The sequence below is a fragment of the Salmo trutta genome, chromosome 5 (genome assembly GCF_901001165.1).
Source record: "Salmo trutta chromosome 5, fSalTru1.1, whole genome shotgun sequence".
Classification (NCBI taxonomy): Eukaryota; Metazoa; Chordata; class Actinopteri; order Salmoniformes; family Salmonidae; genus Salmo; species Salmo trutta.
The window spans coordinates 12,132,668-12,153,118 of record NC_042961.1 but is presented as its reverse complement, the minus strand read 5'-3'; the positions used below and the strand labels follow the sequence as shown (position 1 = coordinate 12,153,118).

The following is a 20,451-nucleotide window of genomic DNA, read 5'->3' as shown; positions in this document are numbered from 1 at the left end:
GCTAGAGTACTACAGGGGCTAGAGTACCACAGGAGCTAGAGTACCACAGGGGCTAGAGTACTACAGGGGCTAGAGTACTACAGGGGCTAGAGTACTACAGGGGCTAGAGTACTACAGGGGCTAGAGTACCACAGGGGCTAGAGTACCACAGGGGCTAGAGTACTACAGGGGCTAGAGTACTACAGGGGCTAGAGTACCACAGGGCCTAGAATACCAAAGGGGCTAGAATACTACAGAGGCTAGAATACCACAGAGGCTAGAATACCGCAGGGGATATGGGACCCTAACAGTCCCTTTAAGCCTGTGGCAGTGGTGGTTTGGAAAGCACAAAATAACCCACTTTCCACAGGAAATGACAGGGATTAATGGAAACCAAAAATCTGATGACGGGAGCATTATAGCCATTTATTTCTGTCCTGAAATTAACTGTTTAACAAAATGGGGATTTACTGAGCATTTGCACCAATCCAAGCTTTTTCACAAGGTAATTGAACACAAAAGACAAAGCATCAAACAGAAAACATTATTTATACCTTATAAAATGAAACTTTTACAAACAAAATGTACTGGTGCATGTATTTAGTAAGATGTTAGCTTAAGGAGTAAATGTTACCTGAACTAAGATGAAGTATGCCCTCAGGTCATCTTTCGTTCTGGGACTGAAAACACAACACATCGTTTTCAGCGAAAGGAGGAAATCAAAATGTATACAGTCAGCCTAATGAGACATCTTATTTCATTATTTAGGCTACCCCAAACTAGCACAATGTGGCAGCAAATTTGAAAATAAATGTTGTGTTTAATTAGATGCCCAACTGTATAAATGTAATTTAGTTCTCATAAGCAATGCTCTATTTATGGTAAATGGTTGCTGCAGTGTAACAACAGGTAGCATAGTAACAGTAAATGGTAGTAGAGGTATAAATTGAAAGCAGCACTCACCCTTTCCACTCTCTCAATAGGCTGTTAATGATTCCCTTCAACACTGATTTCTGGATGTCTTGGGGCTAAAACCACACAAACAAACATGAGTTAACCTCTAAATCGGATGAATATGACCCAAATTCTGCTAGTTTCAGGATGCACTTTCATGGTAAAAAAATCTGAATAGGACTTCATTTGTTTTGTCATACGGTATCCTTTTCCATAGAAAGGTAATGTTGGCAGTACTTACTGTGCAGAGTAAAGCATCATAAACAGCATTCAAAAATTTTGAGTTGACTCCAGAATCCTCGGTTGTGTTAAATGGGGCGTTAGCTTCTCTCTAAGAAAGGAGGAAAAGGAGGTGAAAATTGTACTTTTCTCATTGTTAAATTTTTTTTATTTCAGGCCTTTTTAACGACAGCTCAAACAACAGGTACTTGCTACAGCCAAACCCTGGGCTTGTCTGCAGTGAGGACATATAGTGTGTGTGTGTGTGTGTGTGTGTGTGTGTGTGTGTGTGTGTGTGTGTGTTGAACAATGGTGGTGTGTGTTGAACCATTCTTGCTCGATGCCAACAAAACAAGGTTCGGACCTTATAAGTGCATTTGGAAAGTATTCAGACCCTTCCCTTTTTCCACATTTTGTTACATTACAGCCTTATTCTAAAATGGATTAAAAATGTTATTTTTTTCTCCACATCAATCTAAACACAATACCCCATTAGGACAAAGCAAAAACAGGAATGTAGACATTTCTGCCAATATATAAAAAAATTAAAACACCCTTTGCTATGAGACTCGAAATTCAAATCAAATCAAATCAAATTTATTTATATAGCCCTTCGTACATCAGCTGAAATCTCAAAGTGCTGTACAGAAACCCAGCCTAAAACCCCAAACAGCAAGCAATGCATGTGAAAGAAGCACGGTGGCTGGGAAAAACTCCCTAGGAAAAACTCCTGAGAAAGGCCAAAAACCTAGGAAGAAACCTAGAGAGGAACCAGGCTATGAGGGGTGGCCAGTCCTCTTCTGGCTGTGCCGGGTGGATATTATAACAGAACATGGTCAAGATGTTAAAATGTTCGTAAATGACCAGCATGGTCAAATAATAATAATCATAGTAGTTGTCGAGGGTGCAACAAGCACGTCCGGTGAACAGGTCAGGGTTCCGTAGCCGCAGGCAGAACAGTTGAAACTGGAGCAGCAGCATGGCCAGGTGGACTGGGGACAGCAAAGAGTCATCATGCCAGGTAGTCCTGAGGCATGGTCCTAGGGCTCAGGTCCTCCGAGAGAAAGAAAGAAAGAGAGAAAGAGAGAATTAGAGAGAGCATATTTACATTCACACAGGACACCGAATAAGACAAGAGAATACTCCAGATGTAACAGACTGACCCTAGCCCCCCGACACATAAACTACTGCAGCATAAATACTGGAGGCTGAGACAGGAGGGATCAGAAGACACTGTGGCCCCATCCGATGATACCCCCGGACAGGGCCAAACAGGCAGGATATAACCCCACCCACTTTGCCAAAGCACAGCCCCCACACCACTAGAGGGATATCTACAACCACCAACTTACCGTCCGAAGACAAGGCCGAGTATAGCCCACAAAGATCTCCGCCACGGCACAACCCAAGGGGGGGGCGCCAACCCAGACAGGAAGACCACGTCAGTGGCTCAACCTACTCAAGTGACGCACCCCTCCCATGGACGGCCTGGAAGAACACCAGTAAGTCAGTGACTCAGCCCCTGTAAAAGGGTTAGAGGCAGAGAATCCCAGTGGGAAGAGGGGAACCGACAAGGCAGAGACAGCAAGGGCGGTTCGTTGCTCCAGCCTTTCCGTTCACCTTCACACTCCTGGGCCAGACTATACTTAATCATAGGACCTACTGAAGAGATAAGTCTTCAGTAAAGACTTAAAGGTTGAGACTGAGTCTGCGTCTCTCACATGGGTAGGCAGACCATTCCATAAAAATGGAGCTCTATAGGAGAAAGCCCTACCTCCAGCCGTTTGCTTAGAAATTCTAGGGACAATTAGGAGGCCTGCGTCTTGTGACCGTAGCGTACGTGTAGGTATGTACGGCAGGACCAAATCGGAAAGATAGGTAGAAGCAAGCCCATGTAATGCTTTGTAGGTTAGCAGTAAAACCTTGAAATCAGCCCTTGCCTTAACAGGAAGCCAGTGTAGGGAGGCTAGCACTGGAGTAATATGATCAAATTTTTTGGTTCTAGTCAGGATTCTAGCAGCCGTATTTAGCACTAACTGAAGTTTGTTTAGTGCTTTATCCGGGTAGCCGGAAAGTAGAGCATTGCAGTAGTCGAGCCTAGAAGTAACAAAAGCATGGATTAATTTTTCTGCGTCATTTTTGGACAGAAAGTTTCTGATTTTTGCAATGTTACGTAGATGGAAAAAAGCTGTCCTTGAAGCAGTCTTGATATGTTCTTCAAAAGAGAGATCAGGGTCCAGAGTAACGCCGAGGTCCTTCACAGTTTTATTTGAGACGACTGTACAACCATCCAGATTAATTGTCAGATTCAACAGAAGATCTCTTTGTTTCTTGGGACCTAGGACAAGCATCTCTATTTTGTCCGAGTTTAAAAGTAGAAAATTTGCAGCCATCCACTTCCTTATGTCTGAAACACAGGCTTCTAGCGAGGGCAATTTTGGGGCTTCACCATGTTTCATTGAAATGTACAGCTGTGTGTCGTCCGCATAGCAGTGAAATTTAACATTATGTTTTCGAATGACATCCCCAAGAGGTAAAATATATAGTGAAAACAATAGTGGTCCTAGAACGGAACCTTGAGGAACACCGAAATTTACAATTGATTTGTCAGAGGACGAACCATTCACAGAGACAAACTGATATCTTTCCGACAGATAAGATCTAAACCAGGCCAGAACTTGTCCATGTAGACCAATTTGGGTTTCCAATCTCTCCAAAAGAATGTGGTGATCGATGGTATCAAAAGCGGCACTAAGATCTAGGAGCATGAGGACAGATGCAGAGCCTCGGTCTGACGTCATTAAAAGGTCATTTACCACCTTCACAAGTGCAGTCTCAGTGCTATGATGGGGTCTAAAACCAGACTGAAGCGTTTCGTATACATTGTTTGTCTTCAGGAAGGCAGTGAGTTGCTGCGCAACAACTTTTTCTAAAATTTTTGAGAGGAATGGAAGATTCGATATAGGCCGATAGTTTTTTATAATTTCTGGGTCAAGATTCGGCTTTTTCAAGAGAGGCTTTATTACTGCCACTTTTAGTGAGCTTGGTACACATCCGGTGGATAGAGAGCCGTTTATTATGTTCAACATAGGAGGGCCAAGCACAGGAAGCAGCTCTTTCAGTAGTTTAGTTGGAATAGGGTCCATTATGCAGCTTGAGGGTTTGGAGGCCATGATTATTTTCATCATTATGTCAAGAGATATAGTACTAAAACACTTTAGTATCTCCCTTGATCCTAGGTCCTGGCAGAGTTGTACAGACTCAGGACAATGGAGCCCTGGAGGAATACCCAGATTTAAAGAGGAGTCCGTAATTTGCTTTCTAATGATCATGATCTTTTCCTCAAAGAAGTTCATGAATTTATTACTGCTGAAGTGAAAGCCATCCTCCATTTGCGAATGCTGCTTTTTAGTTAGCTTTGCGACAGTGTCAAAAAGAAATTTCGGATTGTTCTTATTTTCCTCAATTAAGTTGGAAAAATAGGATGATCGTGCAGCAGTGAGGGCTCTTCGATACTGCACGGTACTGTCTTTCCAAGCTAGTCGGAAGACTTCCAGTTTAGTGTGGCGCCATTTCCGTTCCAATTTTCTGGAAGCTTGCTTCAGAGCTCGTGTATTTTCTGTATACCAGGGAGCTAGTTTCTTATGACAGATGTTTTTAATTTTTAGGGGTGCAACTGCATCTAGGGTATTGCGCAAGGTTAAATTGAGTTCCTCGGTTAGGTGGTTAACTGATTCTTGTCCTCTGACGTCCTTGGGTAGGCAGAGGGAGTCTGGAAGGGCATCAAGGAATCTTTGGGTTGTCTGAGAATTTATAGCACGACTTTTAATCTTCCTTGGTTGGGGTCTGAGCAGATTATTTGTTGCAATTGTAAACGCAATAAAATGGTGGTCCGATAATCCAGGATTATGAGGAAAAACATTAAGATCCACAACATTTATTCCATGGGACAAAACTAGGTCCAGAGTATGACTGTGGCAGTGAGTAGGTCCAGAGACATGTTGGACAAAACCCACTGAGTCGATGATGGCTCCGAAAGCCTTTTGGAGTGGGTCTGTGGACTTTTCCATGTGAATGTTAAAGTCACCAAAAATTAGAATATTATCTGCTATGACTACAAGATCCGATAGGAATTCAGGGAACTCAGTAAGGAACACTGCATATGGCCCAGGAGGCCTGTAAACAGTAGCTATAAAAAGTGATTGAGTAGGCTGCATAGATTTCATGACTAGAAGCTCAAAAGACGAAAACGTCATTGTTTTTTTTTTTGTAAATTGAAATTTGCTATCGTAAATGTTAGCAACACCTCCGCCTTTGCCGGATGCACGGGGGGTATGGTCACTAGTGTAACCAGGGGGTGAGGCCTCATTTAACACAGTAAATTCATCAGGCTTAAGCCATGTTTCAGTCAGGCCGATCACATCAAGATTATGATCAGTGATTAGTTCATTGACTATAACTGCCTTGGAAGTGAGGGATCTAACATTAAGTAACCCAATTTTGAGATGTGAAGTATCACAATCTCTTTCAATAATGGCAGGAATGGAGGAGGTCTTTATACTAGTAAGATTACTGAAGCGAACACCGCCATTTTTAATTTTGCCCAACCTAGATCGAGGCACAGACACGGTCTCAATGGGGAAAGCTGAGCTGACTACGCTGACTGTGCTAATGGCAGACTCCACTAAGCTGGCAGGCTGGCTAACAGCCTGTTGCCTGGCCTGCACCCTATTTCATTGTGGAGCTAGAGGAGTTAGAGCCCTGTCTATGTTCGTAGATAAGATGAGAGCACCCCTCCAGCTAGGATGGAGTCCGTCACTCCTCAACAGGCCAGGCTTGGTCCTGTTTGTGGGTGAGTCCCAGAAAGAGGGCCAATTATCTACAAATTCTATCTTTTGGGAGGGGCAGAAAACAGTTTTCATCCAGCGATTGAGTTGTGAGACTCTGCTGTAGAGCTCATCACTCCCCCTAACTGGGAGGGGGCCAGAGACAATTAATCGATGCCGACACATCTTTCTAGCTGATTTACATGCTAAAGCTATGTTGCGCTTGGTGACCTCTGACTGTTTCATCCTAACATCGTTGGTGCCGACGTGGATAACAATATCTCTATACTCTCTACACTCGCCAGTTTTAGCTTTAGCCAGCACCGTCTTTAGATTAGCCTTAACGTCGGTAGCCCTGCCCCCTGGTAAACAGTGTATGATCGCTGGATGATTAGTTTTAAGTCTAATACTGCGGGTAATGGAGTCGCCAATGACTAGGGTTTTCAATTTGTCAGAGCTAATGGTGGGAGCCGTCGGCGTCTCAGACCCCACAGCGGGAGGAGCAGAGACCAGAGAAGTCTCGGCCTCCGACTCAGACTCGCTTAACGGGGAGAACCGGTTGAAAGTTTCTGTCGGCTGAATAAGCGACACCGGTTGAGCATTCCTACAGCGTTTCCCTCCAGACGCCATGAGAAAGATGTCCGGCTGCGGGGACCGTGCGAGGGGGTTTATACTAACGTTACTATCTGTACTTGCTGGTGGCACAGACGCTGTTTCATCCTTTCCTACACTGAAATGACCCTTGCCTAACGATTGCGTCTGAAGCTGGGCTTGCAGCACAGCTATCCTTGCCGTAAGGCGATCGTTCTCCTGTATATTATGAGTACAACGACTGCAATTAGAAGGCATCATGTTAATGTTACTTAGCTTCGGCTGTTTGAAGTCCTGACGAACCATGTCCAGATAAAACCTCCGGGGTAGGAAAGTTGAATGAAAAAAAAAAGTTGAGTGAGGGAAAAAGTAAAAATATACGGTAATGAAAAAGTAAAAACCGTCAGGTAGCAAAGTAAAAACGTAAAAATATACGGTAATGAAAAAGTAAAAACCGTCAGGTAGCAAAGTAAAAACGGCAACAAAAACGCACAGCAGCGTAAACAAATTGAGCTCAGGTGCCATTGATCATCCTTGAGATGTTTCTACAACTTGATTTGAGTCTATCTGTGGTAAATCCAACTGATTGGAGATGATTTGGAAAGGCACACACCTGTCTATATAAAGGTCCCACAGTTGACAGTGCATGTCAGAGCAAAACCCAAGCCATGAGGTCGAAGGAATTGTCTGTAGAGCTCTGAGACAAGATTGTGTCCAGGCACATATCTAAGGAAGGGCACCAAAACATTTCTGCAGCATTGAAGGTCCCCAAGAACACAGTGGCCTCCATCATTCTTAAATAGAAGAAGTTTGGAACCACCAAGAAAGACTCTTCCTAGAGCTGGCCACCCGGCCAAAGTGAACAATCGGGGGAGAAGGACCTTGGTCAGGGAGGTGACCAAGAACCCGATAGTGACTCTGACAGAGCTCCAGAGTTCCTCTGTGGACATGGGAGAACCTTCCAGAAGGACAACCATCTCTGCAGCACTCCACCAATCAGGCCTTTATGGTAGAGTGGCCAGACAGAACCCACTCCTCAGTAAAAGGCACATGACAGCCCGCTTGGAGTTTGCCCTTAAGACACCTAAAGGACTCTCAGACATGAGAAACAAGATTCTCTGGTCTGATGAAACCAAGATTGAACTCTTTGGCCTGAATGCCAAGCATCACATCTGGACGAAACCTGGCACCATCCCTACGGTGAAGAATGGTGGTGGCAGCATCATGCTGTGGGGACGTTTTTCAGTGGCAGGGACTGTGAGACTAGTCAGGATCGAAGGAAAGAATAACAGAGCAAAGTACAGAGAGATCCTTGATGAAAACCTGCTCCAGAGCGCTCAGGACATCAGACTGGGGTGAAGGTTCACCTTCCAACAGGACAACGACCCGAAGCATATAGCCAATACAATGCAGGAGTGGTTTCAGGACAAGTCTCTGAATGTCCTTGAGTGGTCCAGCCAGAGCCCAGACTTGAACCCATTCGAACATCTCTGGAGAGACCTGAAAATAGCTGTGCAGCGACACTCCCCATCCAACCTGACAGAGCTTGAGAGGATTTGCAGAGAAGAATGGGAGAAACTCCCAAAATACAGGTGTGCCAAGCTTTTAGCGTCATACCTAAGACGACTCGAGGCTGTAATCGCTGCCAAAGGTGCTTTAACAAAGTACTGAGTAAACAGTCTGAATTCTTATGTAAATATGATATTTCTGGATTTTCTTTTTTATAAATTTGCAAAAAAGCAGCTTTTGTTTTGTCATTAAGGGGTATTGTGTGTAGATTGATGATGAGTTTAAAAAAAAATGTTTAGAATAAGGCTGTAACGTAATAAAATTTGGAAGAAGTCAAGGTCAGTACTTTCTGAATGCAGCTTTTCTCTCTTATGCACCGTTGGTTTCCTCATGAATAACACTTTCCAGAACACATGCTCTGCATGCTTTCCTTAAGAGAATTCACAATGGAGAAAGAGGTGCTGCAAATATCAATAATTTAATACGAGGAACTAAACCAAAGGGGTTAGAATATTCTAAAATTGATAAGGTATGTTTGGGGAAAGCATAACTCACAACATAATAACAAAATGCCTGCATGAGCCATTACCTTGAAGGCAGCATTGATCTCTAGAAAGGAGTCAAAGGTGGTTAGGTAGAAATCCCTCACATCTCTCCAGTCCCCTGAGGTTGTGGCTCGCTCCATGTCTTCCCTGCAACACAGAGGAAAGAATCCATCAATAAATCACTGTCACAGCGAATCATAGCCCAGTGAGCAAAAACTGGTTGAATCAACGTTGTTTCCACATCAATTCAACAAATAAATGTAATGTGTTGATGTTGAATCAACGTGGAAAACTGATTGGATTTGCAAACAGTCATCAACATAAGGGAAATGTTTAAAGAAAATTCACCCAACTTTTAACCTAAATCCAATGACATGATGTTATTTCATGTTGAATTTACATTAGTTGACAACTACCAAATTTAAATCAAAACAAGACGTTGAAATGACGTCTGTGCCCAGTGGGAAGTCTTGACGACCATAAGGAATGCTGCTCACTGTTACAAGGTCAAATGGAGGTCATGGGGAGAGGTGGTGTTACTCACTGGAACTCTTTGATGGTCTTAGTGCGGAGGGGGATGACAGGTTCAGAGGGGAACGGGGCCTTCACCTCGGGGGGAAGTGTGTCGATGGAGATCCTCTGTTTCTGCCTCACATCACTGCAAATAGGAGGTAGCTCCCTCCCTGGGAAATGACAAGACCCACATATTTAGTTCCCTTTACACAGAGTATCAAACACATGACTATTGTGTACTGTGGCAGATATGTAAATATATTTTTTACTGCTTGCAAAGACGACATACATAGCTTCCACAATGGACATGATTCACAAGGCTTTGATTGCGAGATCCTTAGATTGCGACTTGCTCAGACTGGCTTCACTAACAACACTAATTAAACTCAACCCAATCAGTCTGTAATCACATAGTACATTCACTGCATGACCTTAGTTAACCAACACTGACTTTCCGGTAAGTATGGACACATTATTGTCTCTACCAATCTTTTTCAGGACCTAACAGGCCAAGAAAACAGTGTATTCAGACTAATGACAGCATTCTCACAAGAAGACACAATGAAGTTGTTAAACTATTTCTGCTGGCTATTGCCAGGTCATAACAATTGATGACGTCCATCATTACCTCAGATAGCTGACCCATCTCATCTCATCCTATTCATGTTGCCCATGCTTTTGTTTTCCTATCAAAACCTTTTTATGCATAGAAATCTCATTTGAAGATCAGAGGAAGAAAATCTTAAATATCATGTATTTATTTACATTGGTAGCAGAGTTTACATTTTTGTGAGGTTACACAAATATCAAGTGATGGAACATATTGATTGCATAAACGGCAGAGCAATCATATAGTTTGTGCATAACAATACATCAGGCAAGGAATCTAAACAACTACATTTGACATGACAGATGCTTGGAAATGCTCTCTTGCTGCATGGTTACTCTCCACCAACATGTATACTCCATGAAAATAAGCCTTCATATGGCTTTCATTTGACAGAGATGTTCGCATAATTATTTTGGCATCAGTAGCAGCGGTGACTAAATAGATTTAGAGTGTGCACTGCAGGCCTGAGATTCTTGTAGGATACGCGAGGGCTACGTTTCTCCAGTGTCTTTGTAGACCACCACAGTGTGTGAATCTGCCCTGTGTTGTTAACTCACCATGTCGTCCACCTGGTAGACACTGGTTTGTGCCCACGCTGAACCGGCCTCCCGTCTCCCTCCGCTGGTTAAGGGAGGAGATGAACGTGCTGAGGGAGGGAAAGGGCTGTTTCGCACCACGCCCCAAATCCTGTCACAAGAAGATGACATTATGGGAGGAAAACTGAAAACAATGTACAGTTGTGTCTTATGTATGCATGTGTGTTCTTGTAGTGGGCTCAGAGTTCAAAGGGCCTTTGAGTCTTACACTTTAACAGCTATGGAGTCATGGAACTCCTGCTACAGTTTGTGCTGTTGGGAAATGTTTCATATAGGAATTAGAGGTTAACTTTGCTCCAGAATTATTATTTTTACCTTCATTTAACTAGGCAAGTCAGTTAACAACAAATTCTTATTTTCAATGACAGCCTAGGAACAGTGGGCTAACTGCCTTGTTCAGGGGCAGAATGACAGATTTTACCTTGTCAGCTCGTGGATTCGATCTTGCAACCTTTTAGGTTACTAGTCCAACGCTCTAACCACTAGGCTACCTGACTTTGTCATGGTGACAGGCGTGCTCAAATTCAAGCTCTGCTCTCCATTGTGTGCACTTGAATTAAAGGCCCAATACAGCCATTTTTATTTTAATATGAAATATTTTCTGGGCAACTAGGTACCTTACTGTAATATTGTTCCATTAAAATAGTCAAAAAGAAACTAAAATAGCTTTTTAGCAAAAAACACTTTCTCAAGCAATCATTTTTCTAGGACTGTTTGGGAGTAGTCTGAGTGAGGGGCCTAAGGGAGTGAAAACTAGCTGTTATTGGTAGAGAGGTTTAGAACTCTTTGTTATTGGTCTATTAACTTATACCGCCTGGTGATGTCCACCCATGCAAAACCTGCTGATTAGAAGATCCAGTGTAAATTGTATTTTAAACCAGCAAATATCAACAAATAACACTGATGAATAAAGTCACACTTTTACAGTGTTAGTGTCATCAGCTGTTGTACAACATGATACAAAACACAGGAAAAACGATTTTGACTGCAATGGGCCTTTAAGTCTGATTTGCCCCCACTTTCTTGATAATTGAATCATGAGCTCTGTTGCTATTACACTTGTCATTAGCCTATGTTTGTTAATCAAGTGAAGTTATTTTCCTTCAGTTTGTGCATTTATTTAGGTTGATTACTGTGTGTGTTCTTGTTTGTTGCTGCTTCTCAGAGCTCCAATTGGACACGCGGACATGTAAGTGTACACACACCTATGACTGTGATGCCATGATAGACTAGTTAGTGTGCTTTTAGAGTTTTCTATAGCCACTGTGTTGGCTAAATGATTGATTTCAACCAGTTGTGCACCACTGCTCATTATGGCTCTGTTTTAGCCCAGGAAGTGGCACAAGGTATTTCTACCTGGCTCTGCCAGTGTTCTGTAAATTCTGTTGGGGAGAGTGTCCCCATGTGGTTACGTTGTACCCCTCGCCTCCTCAGCCCAAATCCTGATTTTGGATTGAGTTCAATTTCTTGTTAGAAGTTTATTTATTTTGTCATAATTTGTTTGTTTTTGTAAGTCCATTTTTGGCAACATTATTTATCCTAACCACTGCTATTACCGCTACCGTTATTTTGTGAATAAAAAAAGAATTGCACTTTATCCTTTGCCAGAGGAAACCCTATTAGGCCCACACATTGGACTCATGAATCAACATGAATCATAGGGACAGAAAACCATATCATATAATTGGCGTTTATTTCATTCAGTTAAGTGGCACACGTGATTGTTCCACCGAAGGGTAATCCGACAACCAGTTTAGAAAATATATATGATGTAAATTTCCTATTTCTTGCTGCTGCTCTCACCAATGCCTACAGCCAACTGTTCTGGTAGCCCAGACAGCAAGGTGAGGTCTCCTAGCAGCAGAGAGCAGACAGGGTGGGAGGTAGGAACTGAGTGCAGTGGACAGATTGAGAGAGAGGAGGGCCAACTAACAGCATATGCACAGCAGCAGGTCCTGACACCTTAAAACTCTCCACCGAACGAAGAGGGGGAGAAAACACATGTCTTACAGATGACATGGAGAGAGGGAGAGAGAGAGGGAGAGGGACTTCTCAAGTCCAGACAATCCTAATGAGATCACTGAGATTAGAATTACATCGATAAAGATCAACCCTGATTATGCCATTAGCACTCCACATGGAGTTACTCTGATTCAGACAGTAATATTGTCTCCAATGTCTCATATTTTAAAAATTATTGTTTAGCACAATTTCAAAAACATTTCAGTTTGTGCTAATCAAACTGACATCTATAAAAAACTACACCTCAGTGGAATATGGTGGATGCTTAATTTCAGAGGGATAAAAGATATCTCCTCCCCCTTATCCCATTGTCTAATTCGATCCAATGGATTCTATTCAACATTCGTGTGTACAAAAGGGCAGATCAAACAAACTCTTCATCTGAGACACAGACAGGAACAATATCTCCAAACAGCACACTCCATTAACATACAAAAAGAGGCTGCCACACAGAGATACACCTAGTGTGTATTATCTCTCCATCTCTCATATTAAAACGCTCTTAAAGAAGTACGCATTTACATATTCTAGTCATTTAGCAGACACTCTTATCCACAGCGACTTACAGTACTTACTGTTAAGACTTTATTTTTTTTGTACTGGTCCCCCATGTGAATCAAACCCACAACCCTGGCACTGTAAGCGTCACGCTCTACCAACTGAGCTACACGGGACACGCTCTTAAAGAAAAGAAGAACAGTACGCGCATGCACACCACACATACATTAGACACACACCAACCTTTCAGTTGATTTTAGAGTTGTAGTTTACCCATTGCTCATAATAAGGTCCCATTTTACTCCTAACAACATTAATAACCAGAAATGCCTATAACTTCTGGGTTATACTTTCCATGCGTTCGAAATAGCTGCTTAGTTTGTTTAAACTTTATAAGTGTTGCTTTAAGTGTGCATTTGGTATTTCAAAAAAACAGTTAAACATTTCCTTTCCCAAGCGGACTCAGAGGATCTAATAATGTTTTTGTTTACGGAGGAAAAACAGGAATAATGTGTTATTTATAGTGAGGCGAGACACACGGGGCAGTCGCTGTGTTCAGCATTATGTGTAATGACACACAGGGCCAGGCTGAGCTGGACTTAGTGTGTGTGTGTGTGTGTGTGTGTGTGTGTGTGACAGATATAACAGCATTACGACATTTCCAGATATTAGGCCTAGATTCGTCTGAAAATGATGATGTGACACAATAATACATACTGTATCACGGGCTAAGCGATTCTTGGTGTGTCTCCTCTCCTCTGAATTACAGAATTGTTCTTTAGATTACAACCCTAACTTCTGGATAAAAACATCACTCTCCTCTTTCCTCTTCTCCTCCCTCCTCGACCACTCCTCTCCTTCTATTCTGTTATTCATGGCTGTGCCAAAATGCAGCACTTTATGAGAGAATAACAGTCTGTGTCTGTGGAAAAGTCTGCCTCACTCCTAAATCTCTTCCAGGACGTTTACTATCTATATCACCACAATGATGCTACCGTGTGATGAGTGTGTTGGTGGGAATGTGTGTGTGTGTGTGGGTGTGTGAGAGAGAGAGGGGGAGAAAGAAAGAGAGAGCAAGAGAGCGAGAAGCAGCATTATGACATTTCCAGACATTATGCCTACAATAGTATGAAAAATGATGGGTTCCATATTGGATAGTTAAAGGGGAAATCCGCAGTCAAAACAATAACAAAGCGGTCCCACCCGCCTCTGTACGGTAAAAAGTTGAGGGATTGGCCTGGAGAAATCTAACCACTCTTAAATACATAGACAAAGCTTTTGATGCAAGGACTGACCATCCAAGATACAAAAATTATAGTTAAGCATTTGTTTGTTTACATTTACAATGTTTACAAACATTGGATTCAAACAAGCTTATATTTTGGGTTCTGATGGGGTATGACAGTTCAACTAAGCTCATGAGGAATTTACAAGTTATATTCTTCAAGAATCAATTCATTTATAAGTCCAAAAACTGATGTAGCAACTGCAGATTGCCCCTTTGAAAAAACTCTTCCAATGTTCCTCTTTTGAGGGGGACTGTTGGGGAACAAATGTCAATGCTTTTTCCAATGACAAATATCCTGGTTCACCAAACTGTGTGGATTATTGGTATAGATCCTATTCTGATACTTTAAGTCCTTGAGTCCACTTACTTGGTGAATTAATTCACTAAGCATCTTGTTCCATAGGAGAATTAAGCAATAAGGCCTGAGGAGGTGTGGTATATGGCCCATATACCACGGCTAAGGGCTGTTCTTTTTCAAGACGCAACGTGGAGTGCCTGGACACAGCCCTTAGCCGTGGAATATGGGCCATATATCACAACCCCCAAGATGCCTTATTACTATTATAAACTGGTTACCAACATAATTAGACCAGTAAAAATACATTTTTTGTCATACCCCTGAATACGCTGTCAGCCAATCAGCATTCAGGGCTCGAACCACCCAGTTTATAATGCCATTTACAGTAGGGATGCTTACAATAACAAATTATAATAGTAGCCCATACTGCAAAATAAATACTGCACATTGATTGACTGGCCCAGTTCAGGAATGTCTTTAGGATGAAGTTGAATAAAGGAAATATTGTGTAAGAAAAAAACATTACAGAAAAGAGCTCAAATAATTAACTATATTTTACAGCAACAAGTTGTAAGCATTTTCTGATTGAATGTAAACAATTTTGCACTTACCATAGTTGGTGACGTATGGCATATTGGAGGGAGCTTTTCCCTTTCCACCTCCGATTGCGCGTAATTCTCTTCATTCATTATAGAGTGACCTTTTTTTTAAGAGACAGTTATTTATTGCACTACAATGAGTCTACGGAGACGTTTACGCGTTACCTCGCTGTCGAAGAATAGACATAATATTGCAGGTCTCTATCAAAGGATATCGTCCACTATATTGTCAGGTTCAGGAGATTCATATTGGTCCACCGTCGTCACAGTTTCTCTGGCAGGTGGGCTCATGCGCAACCTGTCACTAACAAACTGTTGCTGCACGCAAATTCCAGAATTTACATGAAAAGAGCATTATTTATAAGAGAGCATTATTTATAAGAACTACGGTACCGTTATACTTTTTGTAGTTACCTGTTACTTTCAATAATCATATTTTCCTCTTACGGCGCGGTTTTTAGCATCCCTTTGGAAGGCAGCACCGCTGTAAACTGGCGCCATGTTGTTAGAAGGCGGTGCATGGAAACGAGCTTGGAAACGGAGGCAGTCTCCAAGATGAGACATCCTGCGTCATCGGGGCAATTTAACTAACATCCATAATTAGAGAAATAACCTAGATATTTGCGCCCTAAAAGTCATACCCTATTAATGGGATATTTAATTCGTGGCGCTCTGGGAAGTCCTGAATATGCCAGTTTCGCAGCAGTTTGCAGAACTCCCTTACCCAGCTAACAACAAACGTTTCCACAACTTTAGTAAAGTGTTCCCTTAAGAGTCTCATTAGGTCCTTAATAACTAACGTTTTCATAGGAATGTTCCTGTGACTTGCAAGGATTGTTTCCAAGAGACCATTCCCTTAAAATAGAACTTACCCAGACGTGGTTACCAAGTTCTCAGATATTAAGATATTGTTGAAGACACGTTTCATGGGAACATGGCAAGAACATACATTTTTCCAGTTTTCTGTGGGTTAGGAGAACTTTCCATCAACAGCCCACCAAACATTCACAGAAAATGGTTGCCATCTTCTCAGAATATTAATATATCAATGTTCTAGGCAAGTTTTATGGTAAAGTTGCAAGAACATTTGTGTTTCCAGTTTTCTGTGGGTTAGGAGGATATACCATCAACATCACACTAATCTTTGTTACCCAGAAGTAAAATTCTCATGAAAGTTGTCACTTCTTGTTTACACTGGAATCTGTCCACAAGAGATTAACATCACACCCAACATACACAGAACATGGTTGCAATGTTCTTATAATATAAGATATTGATGTTCTAGACACTTTCATGGGAATGTTGCAGGAACATTTCTGTGTATCAGTTGTCAGGACTTCGCCTGATGGTCCCAAAGAAACGTTCTCCCCCACACCTGGGATTTGAACTCACAACCTCTTTGTTCACGGTTAGGGTTGCAAAGCAACCGATAATTTACCAAAGTTACTGGAATCGTCAGTAATTAACAGAAAATCTATGGCAATCTATTGTAACTTTGGTAATTTATACTTAAAAATTGTGTTAATTTATAGTATTCATGTTTTTATATCTGTGTTCATATAGTCTATGAGTTTCTAGTAGACAGACCCTATGGTTCAAGAGAAAACAGCCTAATTAATGAAAAAAGCATCTAATTAACAAGTATTATTTTCAGTTACCTCTGCAACTCGTCCAACTATTTACTTGTTTTTCAACTGCCACCAGTTTGACAACAAAATATTGACAACAAATAGATATTGACATGGTAAAATAAATGGGTGACATGTCTGGTGAGTATGTAGGCCATGGAAGAACTGGGACATTTTCAGCTTCAAAGAACTGTGTACAGATCCTTGCGACATGGGGCTGTGCATTATCATGCTGAAACATCAAATCAAATAAAAATGTATTGGTCACATTCACATGATGTTATTGCGAGTGTAGTGAAATGCTTGTATGAGGTGATGGTGGCAGATGAATGGCACGACATTGAGCTTCAGGATCTCGTCACGGTATCTCTGTGCATTCAAATTGCCATAGATAAAATGCAATTGTGTTCGTTGTGCGTAGCTTATGCCTGCCCATACCATAACCCCACCACCACCATGGGGCACTCTGTTCACAACGTCAGCAAACCGCTCACCCACACAACATCATTCTGCCATCTGCCCGGTACAGTTGAAGAGCATGAAGAGCACACTTCTCCCTTGTGCCAGTGGTTTATCGAAGGTGAACATTTACCCACTGAAGTCGGTTACGACACCGAACTGCAGTCAGGCCAATACTCTGGCGAGGACAACGAGCACCCAGGTTAGCTGCCCTGAGACGGTTTCTGAAAGCTTGTGCATATATTCTTCAGTTATGCAAACCCAGAGTTTCATCAGCTGTCCGGGTGGCTGGTCTCAGACGATCCGGATCCCGCAGGTGAAGAAGCCGGATGTGGAGGTCTTGGGCACGTGGTCTGCAGTTGTGAGGACGTTCCCACCAAATTCTCTAAAATGACGTTGAAGGCAGCTTATGGAAGAGAAATTAACATTTAATTATTTGGCAACAGCTCTGGTGGACACTCCTGCAGTCAGCATGCCAATTGCACCCTCCCTCAAAACTTGAGACATCTGTGACATTGTGTTGTGACAAAACTGCACATTTTAGAGTGGCATTTTATTGTCCCCAGCACAAGGTGCACCTGTGTAATGATCATGCTATTTAATCAGCTTCTTGATATGCCACATTTGTCAGGTGGATGGATTATCTTGGCAAAGGAGAAATGCTCACTAACAGGGATGTAAACAATTTTGAGATAAATAAGCTTTTTGTGCGCATGGAACATTTCTGGGATCTTTTATTTCAGCTCATGAAACGTGGGATCAACACTATACTTGTTGCGTTTACATTTTGTTCAGTGTATGTTAATGTCATTATTTGGCAACAAGTACCACACACCATTATAACAGCAAAATCCTTATCCTGTAATTAAACCCACCAATATTGATTAGGCTACTGTCATATTCTACAGCAGGGGTGTCAAACTCATTTTTCCCCGGGTTCATATTTGGTCTTAGCCCATTGGCGCACTGCAAATTTGTTATAATGGTATATGTTTGACACCCCTGTTCCAGAGAAAGATCTATCTATCTGTCATCTATCTAGCTACAATATACAGTATATACAAAAGCAAATTAGTAGATTTGTTCATTTCAGCCATAGCACACTGCCATGCAAACACCATAGACAAACATTGGCAGTAGAATGGCCTTACTGAAGAGCTCATTGACTTTCAACGTGGCACCATCATAGGATGCCACCTTTCCAACAAGTCAGTTCGTCAAATTTCTGCCCTGCTAGAGCTGCCCTAAGTAATAAGTGAGTTATTGTGAAGTAGAAACATCTAGGAGCAACAATAGCTCAGGCACCAAGTGGTAGGCCACACAAGCTCACAGAACGGGACTGCCGAGTGCTGAAGCTTGTAAACATCATCTGTCCTTAGTTGCAACACTCACTACTGTGATGTCCCTCCACGTATGTCTGCTGTGATCTCCTGTTTGGTAGTCCACTTGTTGCAGGAGCCCAGTGGGCAGAGCTGGGAGGATCGTCAGCTGATGTGGCACACCTGGGCAGGCTTGGTCTGCAGGCTATAAAGGGTGACTACATCAGCCAACGTTCTCTCTCTTCCCTGACTGGCAGGCTGGCTTCCAGCAGTTTTTTTTTTTTTTTTTACTTCTTATCACCTGCTCCACTCAGCCACATACTACTGGTCCTACAGTTGTCCACTACTTATGTTACATTTTTATGTTTCGTTTAATAAATATATTCCTTTTTACATTTAAAGCATGCGTGATCTCCCTTTGTTATGAACTATGAGTCACGTCATAACACAGTGGGGGCTCGACCAATTGGAGATTTTGCTTATATGGCAGTTTTGGTAGTATATTATTTGTAAAATTGGCTATTTTGTTTTGTTGGGTTGGCATTTGGTTTGGACTCCCTGTTTTGGGCATGGTTCGCTTGGAGCACTGTGTAGGGGTAGTAATTGGTGCTAGATTGGGTTCAGCTGTGTTGCTACAGTTCTTTAAGTGCAATGTGGTGCAATTTGTTTGGCAGTCTTCGTTAAAGCCAAAGTTTGGGAGCATTCATTTTTTCATGGGTTTTCCTTAATTGTGTAGGCTTTAGGGGTTTTGTTTTGGTGGATTCTGGAAGGGAAGCAGCTTTTGTCCCCTGGGTGTTGGCCTACAAAGCCATTTGTTTGTACCTATTTCCTAATCACTGGGGTTTTAGGTGCTGTTACATTGATTTGGTAAGGATAGCCACTTCAGTTGGTAGGACCACATATCCCCTTATAGGTTTCAGTGACCATTTTTGTTTTCTCTCTAGTGTCGTGGAGACCGTGGGTAGAGCCAATTTGTGATAAATTGCCTCTGGAGCACTTCCTTGGATTCAGATCAGTCACTGGATTTCCGTTTGTCTTTCTGTTTCCAATGGAACCAGTGCATAAATACCCCCTGCCAGTATCTGCACGAAGACTAGGGTTGAGATTAGATAGTCAGTTTGATAGGCGTATTAGTTAGAATGGGGCCGGGGAGGTTCCATTTTGAGTTGATTGTCCTTCACATTAGTGTACACTATGTACCAGCCCTAGTTGTGTAGGCTTGTCTCAATTGAAATTGGAAATTTGATTTTATCATTGTTAGTAATGTAGACAAGTTTATTTAGTGCCCATCTGAAGCACTTTTGGAGCAGTGCACTAAAGAGCAGATGGCACAGATTACTGAACACCACAATATTGGATTGAAAGATATTATGAAAGCCAGTCTAAAAGCCAAACTAGTTGAGGAAGGAATCCTAACTGTTCGAGAGCCACAGTTTGTTACACCAGTTGCATCACTAGGTGTCGCTGGTTTAAGTTTTGAGTGACGAGATAATGCTACAACTAGAAATAGAGCAGATTAAACAAACTGGGTTGGTAAAATGACAGATGGAACAGTATAAACTAGACCTAGTCAGAGAGGGTACGCTTAGTCAAGTCATCAGTTTTGCCAGTAACCAACTGTCCAATTGAGGACATTGTAAGAAATGTGTTTACTTTCTAAATTTAATGAGAAGGACCGAGAAACATTTTTCTCTTTGTTTGACGAGTAGTAGAATCTGGTCTGATGCAGATCATACTTTACTGCTACAGTGTGTGTTAACTAGTAACGCTAGTCTATGAAACGGTGACACCGGCAGTGTTAAAAGCCGAAGAATTGGTCCAAGAGGCTTATAGGCAGTGTTTTTGCAATTGGAAATGAGGTGACAAGCAAACCTATGTAGAATTTGCACATAATTTAGTGTCTCAGTTTAATCATTGGTGCTCTGCCTCAGAGGTAGATACATTTGAGGAATTGTCTGATCTGGTGGGCAGTTTAAGAATTCACTACCAGAGCGTGTT

General features: G+C 42.1%; 1 protein-coding gene across 2 annotated transcripts in view; it reads right to left on the bottom strand.

Moving 5' to 3' along the window:
- Nucleotides 1-15,823, bottom strand: part of LOC115193660 (probable E3 ubiquitin-protein ligase HECTD2) — a 43,638-nt gene extending 27,815 nt beyond the window's left edge. For both annotated transcript variants that reach the window (XM_029752526.1, XM_029752525.1), the window contains exons 1-7: nucleotides 15,060-15,823; nucleotides 10,304-10,433; nucleotides 9,168-9,306; nucleotides 8,668-8,770; nucleotides 1,175-1,264; nucleotides 943-1,007; nucleotides 614-659 (exon numbers count right to left, since the gene is read on the bottom strand). In XM_029752526.1, coding sequence (XP_029608386.1) covers nucleotides 614-659; nucleotides 943-1,007; nucleotides 1,175-1,264; nucleotides 8,668-8,770; nucleotides 9,168-9,306; nucleotides 10,304-10,433; nucleotides 15,060-15,137 — 651 coding nt within the window. In that variant the 5' untranslated portion in view covers nucleotides 15,138-15,823. The remainder of the gene's footprint in view (nucleotides 1-613; nucleotides 660-942; nucleotides 1,008-1,174; nucleotides 1,265-8,667; nucleotides 8,771-9,167; nucleotides 9,307-10,303; nucleotides 10,434-15,059) is intronic.
- Between the last annotated feature and the right edge of the window lie 4,628 nt (nucleotides 15,824-20,451).